At 41.6% G+C, this 17,654-nt stretch overlaps 1 protein-coding gene and 1 pseudogene across 3 annotated transcripts in view; one reads left to right on the forward strand and one right to left on the reverse strand.

Annotated features, from left to right (window-relative positions):
* LOC6603514 (mucin-17) overlaps positions 1 to 7,754 on the forward strand; it is a 57,764-nt gene extending 50,010 nt beyond the window's left edge. For all 3 annotated transcript variants that reach the window (XM_002028456.2, XM_026989998.1, XM_026989999.1), the window contains one exon: positions 5,561 to 7,754. In XM_002028456.2, the coding sequence (XP_002028492.2) occupies positions 5,561 to 6,806 (1,246 nt within the window). In that variant the 3' untranslated portion in view covers positions 6,807 to 7,754. The remainder of the gene's footprint in view (positions 1 to 5,560) is intronic.
* Positions 7,755 to 9,679: 1,925 nt separating this feature from the next.
* LOC6603513 lies at positions 9,680 to 11,934 on the reverse strand (annotated as a pseudogene).
* Between the last annotated feature and the right edge of the window lie 5,720 nt (positions 11,935 to 17,654).

Consider the following 17,654-nt stretch of genomic DNA (forward strand, 5'->3'; position numbering starts at 1 on the left):
CTCTTATAGTATTTATTGCGTGCTTTCGAGGCGTTTTCTATTATTTGGAAAACGTGAATTAAAACTTGGCCTTCAAAATCTAATAGACTGAGGAGTACGATTTAACCACAATATATTTCTAATATCATATATTAATTTGAGAGGAACCATTGTTGTCGCGCTTTAGTCCGGTTGTTTCGTCAAATCCATAGCTTGCAATTAGAGTCACACTTAAAACATTTCCAAAGTTTTCGAATATATCTTCTAGCATTTAAATTATGCGACAACTTTGTGGTTTAGAGGGCTTTGCAATGGGACTTGAGCAACTGTTTCGGTTACAGTAATATCAAGAGGCCTAAATTTAGATTTAGCTTCTCTTATTTTTTTGTAAACTGAAAGAAAATCACACCATTTTCTATTGCTGAGTTCGCGAATGTTGTTATATTGGCTTTTAGTTAACGAATTTTTTAAGCAGATATGCTAAAGCCTCATCCGACGTTAGTGATACCGACTCATTCTTTACGGTAAAAAGATTTTTTTGTTAACCGTATTGGGGTTTTTCGAAGTAAGAAATGTGTTTCAACAATTGAGCGGTGTCTTTTTCGTTGGATTTTTCGGCCGAAAAAGCAAAAGCATGCACAAGAAGAGATACACTCCCCGACACTTGAATACGATACACTTTACACACAATGTACTCTTTAGGCACCAATATTTCCGTCACAAGCCAAAGAAAACGGTGAATTTGAATTTTCCTCAAATCTCGATTCAATTTAGCATAACTTAAAAAAAAGGAATAATAGCAATATTCATCAAAGTAGATTGAGGAAAAAAATTTAATTGACATAACATAAAAACACCTCAACTTTGTTGCACACTTGATAAACTCGACTTAATGGAAAATCAACTGGTCCACGACGTTTTAGGATCTTGCTCACCACAGAATAATAGCGCTCACACTGCAGTGAAAACGATCCAATCGTAATTCTTCTTTACTCCTCACTTCTTTTACTTCCTTGAGTCCTTATAAATATAAAAAAGAAACCCTTATGACCCTTCAAATTTAAATTTTTGTTCCTTTGAAAATGCTATATATATATAGTCTCTAAGTTTTCGTTCGTTGACTGAGGTTTTTTTATTAATTACAGTCCCTTATGGTGTGGAGTCTTCGAAAAAACATGATTTATTATTTTAGCACTAGCTTAAAGTACAGTTTTAGATTTTTAAATCGAGTTTTAGTCGTGTTTTTTAGATGCGGCAAGCAGATGAGATCTCATAGCGGTCTGGGAAGTAGCAACTTTGGTTCGGTTTTTTATGTTTTTGCCATAATTTTACCCGTTCTTTATGAAATCACTCAGAGCACACATAGTTTTACCAATTTTATGACTAATTTTCATTATTAATGGACCTACTTCCTTCGAGGCTTTTATTGTCGATTTTTCGTCCTTTGAAAAGGACTTACCACAACCCAAATTTTTTTCTCGTAATAAGGACACTCTAATTGATTTTTGAGAATTTATTCGATGTCCGGACGCGACCACATCCAAGATAACAAATTTTTCAATGTGAATGTCGTTTTCAAGTGTCGCATTTTTTGAGAACGGAAATTTGAGTTATGTCAATTAAATTTTTTTTCCTCAATCTACTTTGATGAATATTGCTATTATTTTTTTTAAGTTATGCTAAATTGAATCTAGATTTGAGGAAAATTCAAATTCACCGTTTTCTTTGGCTTGTGCCGAAAATATTGGTGCCTAAAGTGTACATTTTAGTGTCTCGTATTCAAGTGTCGGGGAGTGTATGTTGTGATCTTGATCGCCAGCTAACTCTGATGCTAATTTTCTCTTCAAACGGGATCCAGCGTTTATATATTCAATTGGTGGGCGTCCAAATGATCTTGATGTTAGAGTCATAGAATTTGATGACGACGTTCTTTCAACTTTGATAACCATCTTCGACAAAAGCCATTTGTTATGCTTTTTATTAAATTTAGACATGCATTCATGCTTTTCCCGCATTTTGCCAAATACTTTTGAATGTGTAGATAAAAGCTCCTTACTATATTATTTATTTCATCATTTTTCTCCGAGCTTATTTTGTATGCCTTCAGTTCTTCGAAAATCTAACTCGAAAAAGCTGCGGCGCTTCGAATATTCTCAATGTAAATACTAAGCAGCTTTTCATAAGTGAACTCCACTTCACCTAAAAATAAATTAAAATGCGCAGATCGGCGCAAAATGGCGTAAAAACTAGCTTTAGGATTATTTTATACACAGTTTGCACTACCATAATACATAATTACTTTTTCGCACAATTGCGCAAAAAATTAGTTATTGACCATAACAGACGGGCACATTGGTTCAGTATTCTCTACCTCTGGACGACACAAATTAGTAAACATAAAAACATATTAACAAACATGAGCACAAATTTTTTTAATATAATCAATCTACATACCCTGGCCTTTCTTTTCCATTACTTTGATTTATTATTATTATTATTATTATATAAAGCTAATAAACAGTTAAAACTAGGTATTAACAAGGTATGGGGCTATAGCTACTGAGGCCTTAAGCTCGCTATGGTATAATTATACACTTGAGTATGTATGAATTTATATACATATGTACAGGATTGGTCTTATACGATATTATATGTTGTAATGGAATTATTATCTAGTATACTAGTTGTGTATATGTATATGTACAAGGATGATAGTTTTTGAGTTTATGTAGTGAATGATTTTGGATTGAACAAGGTAGTTGAGGATTATTTTTGCGTTATTGTTGTTAGGGTTGGAGATGTATTGCATGGGGTCGGTGTTATGGAATATTGAGGATCTTTGTCGATAGAGGGCGGGGCATGTGTATAGTATGTGTCTTATGTCTATGGTTGGGTTGTGGCACAGTGGTCATGCGTTGGAGGATGTTTTATCCATGTAGTGGGCATTGGTGAATCTTGTGTGCCCTAGTCTCAGTCTGTTTAGGATGACTTGGTGTCTTCTGTTAAGGTTGTTTATGTTTTTGGGGGGAGGATGAGTGGAAGATAGATTGATAACTTGTTAGTACCAGGGGGAAGTCTTAGTGAGGAGGTCTGTTCGTTTCGATAGGAGGATTTTCTTAAGGAATAGTGAGATGTCGGGAATGTGTGAGAATTATGATTGGTGGTATATATGAGGGGTTGTCTGGAGGTAGTTTTGGCTGCGGTGCCAGCAATTTCATTCCCTTTTATGTCAATGTGGCTAGGTATCCAGATATTTGTTATTTTTGGGAATAGTTTAGTGACGATGTTACGGATTGTGGTGGGGTAGTACGAGGAGTTGTTGGGATTGGTAATTGCGGAAATAGAAGAGAGTGGATATGTGCAGATAGCGTATCTTCCACGTTTGTTGCGGCTTAATAAAATGGCTTCGTGGATAGCTATAATTTCGCTGGAAAGGACTGAGGAGTACTGTGGAAGTAGTCCGGATTTTATGGTTGATGTCTCACTGCAGATGCTATAGCTGGTAATGCCTGCTGCTTTGGACCCGTCTGTGTATAGGAAGGTGTGTTGGTGGAGGTTGGATTTGATGGTGTGGAAGACTATTGGGGGGGTGTTTGGCTCTGTCAATCGTGCTTAGCAGTCGGTGTTTTTTTTTATAGGTTTTTTGGGATTTAAGTTTTTGTACTTAGATGCAATTTGGTAAGCTTTCATGGTAAACAAACAGTTTTTACTATCGCTTTCAGCTTATTAAAGAGCTGACTTTAAAGCGTTGCGTTAAAAAAAAATACACTAATTAATTTTTTATATTTTTATACCCGATACTCAAAATGAGTATAGGGGTATATTCGATTTTTGGTGGAAATAGATGTGTGTAACGTCCAGAAAGAATAGTTTCCGACTCAATAAAGTATATATATATATTCTTGATCAGCATTAATAGCCGAGTCGACTGAGCCCTGTCTGTCTGTCCGTCTGCCCATCCCTATCAGCGCCTAGTGCTCAAAGACTATAATAGCTAGAGCAACGACATTTTATATCCGGACTTTTGTGTTATGTCACTGTTACAGGAATATTTCTAAACTTCGCCCCGCCCACTTCCGCCCCACAAAGAGCGAAAATCTGTGGCATCCGCAATTTCAAAGATACGAGAAAATAGAAAACGCAGAATCGTAGAGGTTGACTATATCTTCTAAAGTGGAAAACCTGAGCCAGATCGAATAATTAATATAGTCAGAATCAAGAAAACAATTTCATTCTCTCTCGCTCTGTCTTTTTCTAACACACAGGTTTCATGGTCAGCTTTGCCTATTGCAAAATGTGAGTTCAAGGATCTCAGAGACTATAAGAGCTAGAGCAACCAAATTTGGTATCCACACTCCTATGATATCGGACCTTGACAAGTTAATTTCAAAATTTCGCCACACCCCCTTCCAACCCCGCAAAGGACGAAAATCTGGGGCATCCACACATCTCAGAGACTATTATGGCTAGAGCAACCAAATTTGGTATCAACACTCCTGTTAGATCTCATTATAAAACGTATATATTAGCAGCATCTGCCGGAGGAGAGCCATACTGACTAAGTATCGGGTATAAATGTAGAGTTGCGGTCTCCGCAGCAACTCACAACGATCCCCCTCGTTATAGTTCATACCTTGACTAAGAAAAAATGAATTTTTCATTTCAATACATTACAGAAATGAAATATTGGCAGCCCATCAAATTCAGATGTTCGATTAACTTCGAGTTGGTGTAAGAATAGACGGAACCTTTTTCTTGATTTTGTGAGCTCGTTAATTTAAAGAAAGTGTGAATGTAAATAATTAATATGATCTTTCCAAAATTAAAGAAAAAAACCAACTTGCCTGTCTATGGTAGATACAACCTGTCTGTGACATCTTGTTCCTAAATTTAACTATGTTAATTTTATGTAGAAAGTGTATATTTACTAACATTTATTGAATTATTAATAAATAAGTCCAAAAGAGGCTTGCCGAAATGCGGAAGAAATATGAAAAACTATGAAGAGCCATTTTAAATGGCTTTCGTCTAAAATAACCATTAAAAGCGTTTTAGTAGTAGCTCCTCTCCAGAAAAATTTACTTCTAGCCAATATATTGGCCGCCTATTCTGGCTCTTAGACCTGGAGGATTACAAGTATGAGAGTGCCAAGGAGATAGCTCCATCCTTCTGTACGATTCCCTCATCGATATCATAACTTCTCATCATATTGAAAATGAAAATATTGCGCTTCAGCAAGTTTGTAAATCGTTAACGAACAAAAAATGACCATATCCTACGGTCCAGCCCTGAAGATATAATTAACTTTTTAATTATAGACTGCCCAATTGGCGATAACATAACAGAAGATAACAAGGCGCGGGCAGCTTATTCTGTTAAGTGTATGAGCGATAGATAGATTGATCTAAGAAACGGCTACGTTCGACTAAGAGACCGAATACACTAAATGCTACGGAAGATGGAAAATATTATTTTATTTGGCTTCATGACCCAACAATTCATATGCATCAAAAAAATATTTTTTTTCTAGTATGTATAAAAAAGAAATAATATTTATATATATATATTTTTTTTTTTTTAGATCAAATGCTATACAACGCAGTGTTGCATATCATTCATCACCCACTTCTGCGCCTAGTTGGCCTATAAAGTCTGATTCAGCTCTGGACAATGCACGACGTGAAGCAGAGGAACGCGAGCGGGAGTCACGAGAACGTGAACAGCGAGAGCGTGACCGACAGCGTCGCGAGCGCGAAGAGCGAGAACGCAAAGAAAAAGAAGACAAACTAAAACGGGAGCAACAAGAAAGAGAGAGAGAACGAGAACGCGAGCGTGATAGAAAAGAGCGGGAGCGCAGGGAAATGGAGCGCCGAGAAATGGAACGGGAGCGAATGTTGCAGCAGCAGCGAATTAATGAGAGTAATAAGCAAGTTGCAGCGGCACAAGCTGCAGCTGCCGTGCCAGCCCCTACACGAGATCGCTCTCCACATCGAAGTGTGGGAGAATTCACCTCGGAGATACGTATCAAAGAAGAACATACGCGCACAAAAGAAGAACAGGATATTATGCTAATGCGTGCATCGGCAGCTGCCGCCGTTGTTGGAGATCCACGCTACCATCCGAACTCGTTGGCAGCAGTACAGGCAAATGCAGCTGCTGCAGCCGTGCATCACCATCATGCTAACTTCATAGTGGCTGGGCGACATGGGTTACCACCGCCATCATCGCATCTTTCTCGAACTATGATGCCATCCAACTTAAGTGTCGGTGGTCCAATTAGTCATTTTGCTACTCCGGGTCCTCCAGGCTGGGGCATAGATCCGTACCGCGATCCGTATCCTATTCTGCGCTATAATCCCATAATGGAAGCAGCATTTCGGCATGAAGCAGAGGAACGTCAAAAAGCAATGAATATATATGCTGCGCAATCTGCTGCTCATTTGCGAGGTAAGGAGCCGAGTCCCATTCCACCTCCTTCAGCAGGGGCTTTGGGCCCTCCGTCGTCACATCACCGATTACAAACGTCATCTTTAGCCACCAGTGTCGGTCAACCGGATTCACAACCACCACTGCAAAGCTTACAACATACATCACTGTCGCAGCTGTCTACAGGTATAGTGGTCGGAAAGAGCCCCGCACCATCAACACCAATAGTCATTCCTGTCCAACATATGATTTCGGTCGATTCATTGAGCCACGCCACCGTGAATACAAAAAAAGAATCAGATCACACTATGGGCATAGTGGTAAGTGCCGCGGGGGTTGGTCTTAGTACAGTACCAGGCGGTCTCACGGGAATATCTCCAACATACCAACACAAAACTTAGGAAAAAGGCGATGTTATAATAGTTTCGGGAACTTTAACCCCTCTTTGAACATTCACAAGACCAGCTCCTTTCTTTTACCTAGAGTTATTTCAGCCTAATCATTTAAAAATAAAATAAATCGCAACGCGTTTGTAAAGTAATCAAAAAGAAGAGTGACACACAAAGTATTGTGTTTTTTTATTATTATTTTATATTAATTGAAAGCACATAATAAGCTGTTTTGTCCAAGAGTTAATTAAATTAAAAGGCATAAGAAAGTGAGGACTTCCAATTTCTTTAAACCCACACACTGACCCTCATATTACGAAACTTGGTGGGTCCAACATAAATCTGGTCGCTTTGTTAAACAGCACTTAATACGAACTTTACTCATTTACATATTACTGAAAACTAGTTTAAACTAAATATTTACGTTCGAAAATTTAGTTTTAGTGCATTTATATTATTTTTATAATGTGACATTAAGAATGGCCAAAAGAAATGTTGAAAATATCTTTTAATTTGATTGTACATATATAGAAAAACGATAAAAGAAATGATATACTAAATGTATTTCCGCAGAATGAAACTGATACAATCCAAACTATAAATTACATGATATACATATGTAAGTATGTATGTATAACTGTGACAGCTTCGATCCCTTCTTGCATTGTGTTTAAGGACATTAGCACATCTGCAATAAATGTAAAAATGAAAAAATCAATAATAGAATCATTGGTAACAAATAATATAAAGTTTTTCACTCGCCCATTGTGTTCCTGTTTGTTGTGGGTATTATACAAACATTTTTTGTAACTCCAAAGATAACACGGAATTTATTAATTTTAAAGACAAAACGCTTGTGGGAGCACTTAAGACATTTGTAAATCGACACGAACAAATATATATTGTATTTTGGTTTGTAAGTAAAGGCCTTTAAATATATTCAGATAATCCATAAAACTATTTCTTATGGAACTCCGCTTTGACTCGATTATATACATAGAGCAGATGAACCCGCCGCGACCTTGTCCACGTGCAATTTTTTTTAATAATAAATGTAAAAATGGATAACATAAATATGGATGGATCCTTTCTTGATTTCGCCGGTTCCGGCGATTTGACGAATTATTTTCGGTAGTAGTTGGTATTATACTATCAAAGACTATACACAAGGGACCAAAAAGCTGTTCTTCGTCTGTTCAGTTCGGCTGAGCAGCTGATTTGGTCCCAGAATCTTAGAAAAAATACACACTCTTTGGCGACGCGAAAACGTCCTATGGGTGTAAAAGTTTTGGAATTGCTTGCATTTCCGGACTATTTCGTTTACATTTCGTTTTCTTCCTTTTACTTTGAAATTGTTTGAGCAGTATGACACTTTGAAGATGCTTGCCCCATAATATCTGAAGATCTGGTATTTTATATATGCCTTAGGTATTAGTTTTGTTTAATCTAGAATATATAAATATGATGAGCGGATATTACATGCATGACTTCACATTGGAATAATTTTCTATTAGGATTTTCAAAGTGCGAAGTGTGTATAAGAAAAGTATTTTAATTGAATATATATATTTTTATTTACATATTGTAAATTGCACAGCCCCACAAAAAAGTGTCGTGCCCGTCTGACCAGAGTATCATATCCCTATCTACTTGGGGCGCCGAAAACGAACTTAAGGTCAGATTTTCTCCATTTGCTCCTTAGAAAACCAATAAGGTCGAATCATGGTGCAAACACATTTCAAAAATGCATCGGATTTGCTTGGATTTACGTTCTGAAACGGTGTGCAAAGCTTTTACCAAAAAACAAGCTATTTCAGTATTTTACCACAAAAACATATTTTTTTTTTCTCAAAAGTTGAGAGCACTGATTGATGTGTTATGCGTCGCCGCACTCATTTACTCGAACTCTATCGGCGTGGCATTCGAGTTCATTCAATTCATTTTGCGCATGGTTAATTCGAATGTCGGTTTTTTGTTCATGCATACCTCTAGTACACACATATGTGTGTGTACTTGTGTAGAGGCGCCGAATATTCAGCCGAAAACATGTCTATGCAAGTTAACAACAACTTGACAAAACATCAAAAACCGACACAGGCCGCTCCAGATAGAAAAACTTCTCGCCAACGGCGCACAGTGGTGATTTAGACGAAAAGACGTGGGAAAAGTCGTAGTTTTTTTTCGCTTTGGATAAAGTCAATACACGTATCTAGAGAATTTTCCAAAGCTTTTAAAAATCAAACTTTCAAAGTATTCAGACTTTTAGTTAAGAAGATATGAGCACTCAAAAACAGCCATCACAGCTGTTAAATCCCATACAAAATCATATTTTGACCTTTTTCGTTCGAGGTTGTGGCAGGTAAATCGGTATAGAAGCTAAACGGCTCCGAAGCGCAGAAAGGGCTTTTAGACTTGGGTAATAAATAGTTCAAAGAACATATGCAAAAAAAATTTGTTGCTAAATGCAGTCCAAGTCAAAGAAAAACTGCTCAAAATGTAGGTACTAATGAATTCTTATGCTCAGGTACACTCAATATTAGAATAATTTTCCATTTCGCGCTACCTTAATAATGTTGTTGGTTATGAATGAATATGCAGGCTAGTACCTTTACCTGTCTTTTTGACCAGGTTTTGCATGCAAGAATTACATGTAAGGAGTTCATTTTAAAACTTGCATATACCATTCCGCGAGAGGGAGACAATCTCCCTTGAGCTGACAACAGCTCGCCAGCTAAGGAAATACAAAAGACTAGGAAAAAATGATTCAAGAACAATTCTTAGACAAGCTATCATTAAATGTGGACTGCCCCAAGCAAGGATTTGGAAACACAAACGATGGAAAAAACGATATAACTGCAAAAATAACTGGGGTGGACATTGACATATACAAAAGAGCATATAGTATCAGCTCAGAAACTTTATTTCATATTTAGAGCCCGCGGGGCGAGAAAATAAAAAGTGTAAAGAAAAATAAAAAACATAATTGGACCGAGGACCATTCTACATTTCCACATAGGTGGGCATGGTCATTACGCCGCAGTTGTTCTTGCGGGCTGACATAAGGATGTAGCCATCGTTGCCCCAATAGGTGGACCAGGAGTTCTTTACCAGCCAGTAGTCCTCGCCCTTGATGGTGCCAAAGCCCACGGCCAGAACGGCATGGTCCAGGCCATCCACATCGTTCTTGCACTCAGGCTCGTAGTAGACGCCGTGCGAATAGAAGCTGAAAGTTTTTGGTGAGGCATCAATGGCCACCGAGAGGGGTCCGTGCTTCAGGAGGGCCAGCTTAAACGCATTCGGATCGTTGGAGGTGACATTTACAAAGCCCTTGATGGGCGCCACGAGGGTGACGTTGTTGATGCGGCAGTAGCCGTCCTGGCCAAGGTACGGTCCGTACTCCTCTTCGGTGGGGACGCCGCCCACCTGCATCATCCACTGATAGACGCGGAAGTCCTCGCCGCCATCGCAGCCGTTGTTGCCAAACGGCCAGGAGCAATCGATCAATGCCTGCTGGGAGAGACGGACCAAATCGCCGCCGTTCTTGAGGAAGAAGGCGCCCTCCAGGTGGCCAATGGTACCAAAGGACCAGCAAGATCCGCACACCGATTGGTCTTTGACTGGGGTAACAGCACCGAAAAGACGCCAATCGTACTGGGCGGGAATCTCATCCTGGTGCTTAGACACATCGTAGGGGAAGGGCTTGCCTGTGTTGTAACCGCCTGACGATTTGTAGCCGCGTCTGGCCTTCAGCTCCTCCTCGGTCTTGTCGGCCAAATGATTGACGGCCAGCGTGTAGGTCAGCTTAGCCCGGTTCTTAGAGTGAATGTAGCGCAGGTTCTGGCGGAAGATGTTCTTCCTGTGCTCGTGCTCCTGCTCAGTGCGGTAGGCCATGCCGTGCTTGTGTTTAAAGTGGTGGAAGGCCCTATACATATCAAAAGATTGGGTGTCATTTTGAATATTTTTAACTGCAAAGAAAAAATAAATACCCGAAAGTTTGGTGAATATGCCTCGAAAACTGCAGAGCTGTTACTGGAAAAATATCCTAAAAGGAAGCTAACTCGCACGCCTCCTAAAATACTGACACATGGTCAAATTTTATTTGAACGTCAGAGCCTGCCAATTGGAGAGATGTCAGAGGAAGCCCAGGAAATGAGAAACAAAGATTACAAAAAATACAGGAAAATGAATACGTGCAAGACATCACGACTTAAGCAAAACCAAGACCTTTTCAACACGTTGGCAGCCTCTTCAGATCCATATATTTTATCCATTAGATATGTGAGATATGTTATTCTTCAGAAATTACAAGTTTATTAGATATTCCTCCCACTAAACAGGAAGTAAAGGGTTATTTTACAGAAACATTATTTATATTTTTATAATTTAGGTTAAGTTGAAAATTAAATACAAAATAATATTTTATAGTAAAAAACACTATAAAAAGTACTTTATCGATACAAAAATGAATAATATTTTACATGGGAAAATATGCACCAGCAATAGAGTTCAACTTTAACCCATTATTGTGAAGCTTTTAGACATTGCAGCACAATGTTCTTAAGCGGATTAGATTTTGAAAGTTTTTTCTTTCAAATGTAGTTTGTTTCATGAAAATATCTTTTTTTGTTCAGAATATGTAACATGTAATATATAGCGCTGCCCTCATAGGGCTCGAAAGTTTTATAGGCCGCCAGCGCTGCCTGGCGCCAAGCCACATAATTTTCCTGTTTGCCGTCGAACTCGGGGACGGACTTAACCATGTCCAATGACTGATCACACTGGACAGCGGGATTTATTGCTCTGTCCTTATACGCTTCAACTTTCGGGGCAGGTGTACCTGAGTCAACTGAGCAATCTCGGCTTGTAATTGCTGTAACCTGGTCTCGAACCGCGAGGCCTGATTTTGCAGTGCAGCCTCTATAGCTACTGCGGAAGTAGCCGGATCCATGATGTCAGGGGAACGTTCGTTGCTTCCAGTCAAATGGAGGCCCCTCAGACACAAACGTAAACTATCGTCGCTATCGGATTTTTCTTGCTTGCTATCCCCTGGGTCTTGCAGGTCCCCACACAGTGAAACTAAGCTATCGGACCGCTTAAAGGACTTGAGGTCACTATTGGAACTGTTAGGGCTATCGCCCATTAGGAACTTCTTATTTTATTTGTATTTTTTATGTTTTTAATGAATTTGATTTTGATTTTAAATATCTCAGCTGCACCACTCAGTACTATTTTATTTTTATTGGGTCGCGATTACCAAAATGCTTGAATAAAATTTTACAAAGAGAGCTCACTTACATGGTTTTCTGCGCCTTGTACCGTGTTTTATTCGATCTAATTATTAGTTTTCTTCAACTAACTATTAATTCCTTTGTGGGTGGCGATGTGAGAAGCGAGGGGTTGCTCTTCAGCTTGTTGTTTTTACTTTTTGAGGCGAGGGATTGCCCTTCAGCCTGTTTTTCCTTTCGTAGGCGTTGATGCCGGGAGCGACGGATTGCCCTTCAGCTAGTTGTTTTTATTTTTTGAGGCGAGGGATTGCCCTTCAGCCTATTTTTCCTTTTGTAGATGTTGGTGCCGGGAGCGAGGGATTGCCCTTTAGCTCCTTTAAAATGTAGGTTTAATTATTAATTTCACCTCACTTGTTGTTTATTTTATTTTTGTTAAAACGAACCGAAGCGTTGGCTTACGAATTTTTTTTTTAAACAATCACTCGCGTTGGATAAAATTCCGTTGGGCTCCAGTAAAGTAGAATCAACGGTTATTATAATGTTTATTAATTATTCCGTCGAAGCGAGAATTATCGTTCCTCGTTGGAGGTCTTAGACAATCTAAATTTACATGAAAATGAAATTCTTAATATTAAGTCCCCGGCCGCCGGCTGCGCAGTCGCCGGTGCATTAATCTGCTGACATGGCACACGCGCCGGTGTTATGTTGAGCAGCTGCAGTTTCCCACGTTCCACTGCCCCATAGTTGTTGTTGGGCTGTCTGGGCAAGTGTCTCTGTCAACGCAGCAACTCTCGTGTAACGCGACGAGGCATGTGCTGTATTTGGCTCATATGAAAATGTTTAAGCTCATTGACCCGCTGAAGGGTCGAGAACCAAATGCAGAGGGAGGGGTATCCGACTGGATCGGATAACTTATAAAGCAAAACCCCCACATTTTCTTTACCGATCAGATCGGTATAGATCAAATCCATTACACAAAATGACATTATCACATAGATGCTTATGCCGCATCAAAAATATTTCGCAACTCATTAATCTTACCATACAGACTCTGAGCATATGACACTCTGGCATCTGGCATCTTTTTGTTTTGCCAGCGTACGAATCAATATCCTACTATTTCTGGAAGTCTATTCATATAATTAAAATCACTTCTAACTCTATAAAAACACTAAAACTTAAACATTAATATTAACATACTACTAAGGCTAAGAAAGATATAATACAGAAGAAAGTAATTGAAATTCGCATTAAAATTTTTTGAAATTTTAGTAACAAAGAAGGTTGTTCTGGTCTGTTTCAACTGGCCTGTCAACTTCACCTGGATCACCTGCTGCAAAGTAATCTTCGGAGGTATCCCGTAACAATTTTGTTTTAAAGTGATATTTAATATGTATTTTATATAATTATCATTAACTTACCAGCTCTGTGGGGCTAGCTTCTGATTCGCATTAGTACGCCATGGTCGTACCAATCATGCTTAGGTAATTATGTGGCACTCCGTAGTCAAAACAGCACTTTCCAAGTCTGCGTAGGCCATACCTCTATATTTAAATAAAAACAAGTAATATTTTGTCACTTACAATACAACTTTATCTTGTGTACAAGAATGCTATTGGTCCTGCTTAGTTTCATGGAATTCCTTAGTTTTGTCTTAACCAGATTAATATGCCTTAATACGCGCTCAATTTTCGCGTTTGACCACGGAAATTATTAGGTTATTGCAGTAGGCAAGCTAATGTTCCAAAAAATATGGCTTTGGTAATTTATATATTAATATACTTGCTTATTTTATCTTTTCATCTGCACGTACTCGTCGCTTACAAAAAGTGAGCTCAATTAAAGGAGGGAGAAGCAAAGAGCGCAAAAATTAGTACATGACGCCATTGTAATATTCAGCTTTTTCATGTCCTCTTTTGCACACATTGCGAGAGCATTTGCAGTGCTATTGCGGCTGTTTTCACCAGAATCTTTGTAGAAGTAATCCTCCAAAACCTAGGGCTATCGCTGAAATTTTCTCTCTTTATTAAATTAATATCGCTATATTTGCATTCAATTTCTGAATATTTTCAACTTTAAGGTAATCAAAAATTTAGCTAATTCCATTTTTTTAACGCACATTTTTTTGGTTGACGGAAAAAGGTAAAAAATAATGATGAGGCCACATTTTCTTACTTTTTTTGTAACCGGTGGCAACATCAAAAAAGTTGAAAAAAATCCAAGAACATTTATTAAAAATCCAGAATTCCCGCAATTCACAAATTATTCCCGTATTTCGTCTTCAAAAAAGCCAGATCTGATGGGAAAAACGCGTAATCGGCAGCACTGCATGCACGATCGCCCGACTAGTAAAAATAGTCGATATTGCTTTTCCTTTTTTCATTTTCATCGCATCTTTGGAAACAGAAAGAATCGCTACTCATTAATATAAAAAGCAGCCTGCGAGTCGAATTCCATTAGGTCCAGTGATAGCAGTTTCTTCGATTCCCTACGATAGTTGCCAACAGCTCGCAACAACGCCGCCTTCTCTTTTACACTCTCTAGTCACAGGATTATCACTGAATCAACCGCTGTTTCGTGAGTTCTCTGTTGGATCCTAAAAATTCCTTTCAGTAAACATTCTGTCCAAAGCTTTTTGTATTTTATCTGGTATTTCTTTAGAACTCTTCGAACATTTAAGATCAGTTCCAGATGGTTCTCTCAGACGTTTTGATACTGGAGCCCTGTTCAAACGTTTTTCCGTTAGATAATTTAGAAGCATTTGGATAAGAGATATTAGAACAGATGATTAAAATGTCTTAAAAGCTATTGAATACTACTGCCCCGAACCCCCCAGTTGCTTTTTCACTGCCACTCGAAGCAGACGTGTTTTTCAAGCGGTCCGCTATACCGTCGTTCGAATAAAGTAAAAAGTGATTTTTCCAAGTGGAAAATACATCAAAATTGCCGCGAGATCACGCGCTGTTCGTGAGTGAAATCGGGTGTTAATTCGGTGAAAAAACAGAGCAGATATTTGCAAATTAATATTTGCAAAATAAACGCTAAAAACAACCACGTGCGGAACCCTAGTTCGTAAACAAGTCGAAATAGTTCGACAGCACGTTCGAGTTCGAAGCTTTGGCTCGAGTTCGGAGCGTTCGGTTCGTGTCTCCGCTGAGACGTTGGTTCGAGTCTCCACTAAGTGCCGATTAGTTGAGTCACGCCAATAGAGGAAGCCACAACTCGCCGGGCTTTGGAAATAGAGACGGAGGCCGACGCCAGCGACACTAGCCTGGCTAGTGTAGGGGCGAGCTCGTCGTCGAGCGTTCCCGCCCGCAGGCGGGGTCGGCCGAAGTCCTCAGCCGCCAAACAGGGAGCCAAGAAGATCGGGCTTGGGATTGGGCTAGCTGGAGAGCGGCCGATCCCAGCCGAGAGATCGCCGCCAACGTCGCTCCCCTTTGAGCAGGCTCCATGCACCTCTGCCGCTGCCACCACCGCTGCCAGTACTTCTGCCGCCGCTGCCACCACCGCTGCCGCCACCGCTGCCGCCACCGCTGCCGCCACCGCTGCCACCACCGCTGCCACATGCCCGGCAACTGGCATTGTCGCGGCAGGCTACTCGGCCATCATCGCAGAAATGTCTGCGATAAGGATGGCGGTGAGCGAGGCTGTCCTTAAGGGGCTGATGCCGCCCGAGGCCTCAATGGAAATCCTCGTCGCGACCAACCGGTTCGACGAGTTGGTCATGGCCCTGGCTGGGGAAAAGGTGCGCCTGGAGGAGAGGGCAAGGATGCCGCCTCCACCGAGACCCGCTGCTGCTGCCCACACGGGCACCACTGCCGTCACACCCGCTGCGTAGGCGACAGCCTTCCCAGGCCTGCCCGCACCGAGCGCCGTCGCTGCACCGATCCCAAAGCCTAGGGATACCTGGTCTGCTCTAATAAAGAGCAAAAACCCGGAGGAGACCAGCAAGGAGCTTGTGGAGCGAGTTAAGAAGACCGTGGTGCCGACTCTTGGAGTCCGCGTACACGAGGTTCGCGAGCTGAAGAGCGGAGGAGCGATTATTCGCACCCCTTCAGTGAGCGAACTGAGGAAGGTAGTGGCCAGCAGCAAGTTCACCGAAGCAGGATTGGAGGTCAAGAAGAGGCCGGAGACCAAGCCTCAGGTCGTGGTGTATGACGTGGACACGTCCATAACACCGGAAGAGTTCATGGAGGAGCTCTTCACAAAGAACCTGGAGGAGACCATGACTGCCGCGGAGTTCAAAAAGTCGGTTCACCTGGGCAGTAAACCCTGGTCGGTCACCGACGGCGCCACGATCAACGTGACGCTAGAGGTCGACGCAAAGGCACAGGAGGCGTTGCGCGAATGCGTATACATCAAGTGGTTTAGATGCCGCTGCCGCTCCTTGGTCAGAACATACGCCTGCCACAGATGTGCAGGCTTCGACCAGAAGGTGTCGCAATGTCGCCTAAAGGAGAACGTGTGCCACCGGTGTGGACAGAACGGCCACAACGTTGCACGGTGTCCCAACCCCGTGGACTGCAGCAACTGCCGCTTCAAGGGGTACCCTGCAGCACATTCCATGCTGTCAGCGGCGTGCCCGATCTACGGAGCGGTACTGGCGATGGAGCAGGGCGGATTACCGGCCTTCCTTCTGGAATGCGAGTTTTCCAGGACCGCCGAGGAAAAGCTGCTATCATCGTCGACGAACCGGACGCCATCTGCATGCCAATGGAGACCCTTACCACGGATTTTGGAGTATGCGTCAGAGTTACGGGAAGATTCGGCTCAATCTTCCTATGCTCCGTGTACTGCCAATTCGACACCGACTTGGCGCCGTACCTCAGGTACTTAGATGCGGTGCTGCTGCTGGGCAGCCGCACTCCTGTCATCTTTGGGCTCGACGCGAACGCAGTATCCCCAGCGTGGTTTAGCAAGCTCTCCGAACACAATCGGGGGCAAGCTAACTATGCACGGGGTGAGCTGCTGTCTGAGTGGATAACCGAGATGAGAGCCGGCGTGCTCAATGAAGCCAGTCGGGTGTTTACATTCGATAACCGTAGAGGCCAAAGCAATATCGATGTGACAATCGTCAACCAAGCTGCGACTATGTGGGCCACATACGATTGGGAAGTGAAGGAATGGGACACCAGCGATCACAACATGATCCATGTTGTGGTGACGACTGACCCGAACGACACAGTTGAGCCCATTGCTCCTGTGCCGTCATGGAAGCTTTCCAATGCGCGCTGGCGATTGTTCGAGGAGGAAGTGGTAAGGGAGATTGCCGAATTACCGGAAGACATCGCCGAATCGCCGTTGGACAACCAAGTGTCTGCACTGCGCTCTGTAGTGCACAGTGTGTGCGACAGAGTGCTGGGACGCAGCACACCGAGAGCCGCGAGAAAAGTAGTTTGGTGGACTGCCGAACTACACTCCAAACGCCGAGAGGTCAGAAGACTGAGGCGAAGGCTCCAGGACGCTCGTCGGCATGAGACCGACGCAGCAGAGGAACTTGTGCTCGCGTTGAGGATCTCCTCTGCGCAGTACAAGAAGCTCATCCTGAGATCGAAGGAAGACAACTGGCGACGCTTCGTGGGAGAGAACAGAGATGATCCATGGGGGCACGTCTACAGGATTTGCCGAGGCCGCA

This window comes from Drosophila persimilis, unplaced genomic scaffold (assembly GCF_003286085.1).
Source record: "Drosophila persimilis strain 14011-0111.01,24,50 unplaced genomic scaffold, DperRS2 tig00000477-arrow-pilon, whole genome shotgun sequence".
In the NCBI taxonomy this organism is placed as follows: Eukaryota; Metazoa; Arthropoda; class Insecta; order Diptera; family Drosophilidae; genus Drosophila; species Drosophila persimilis.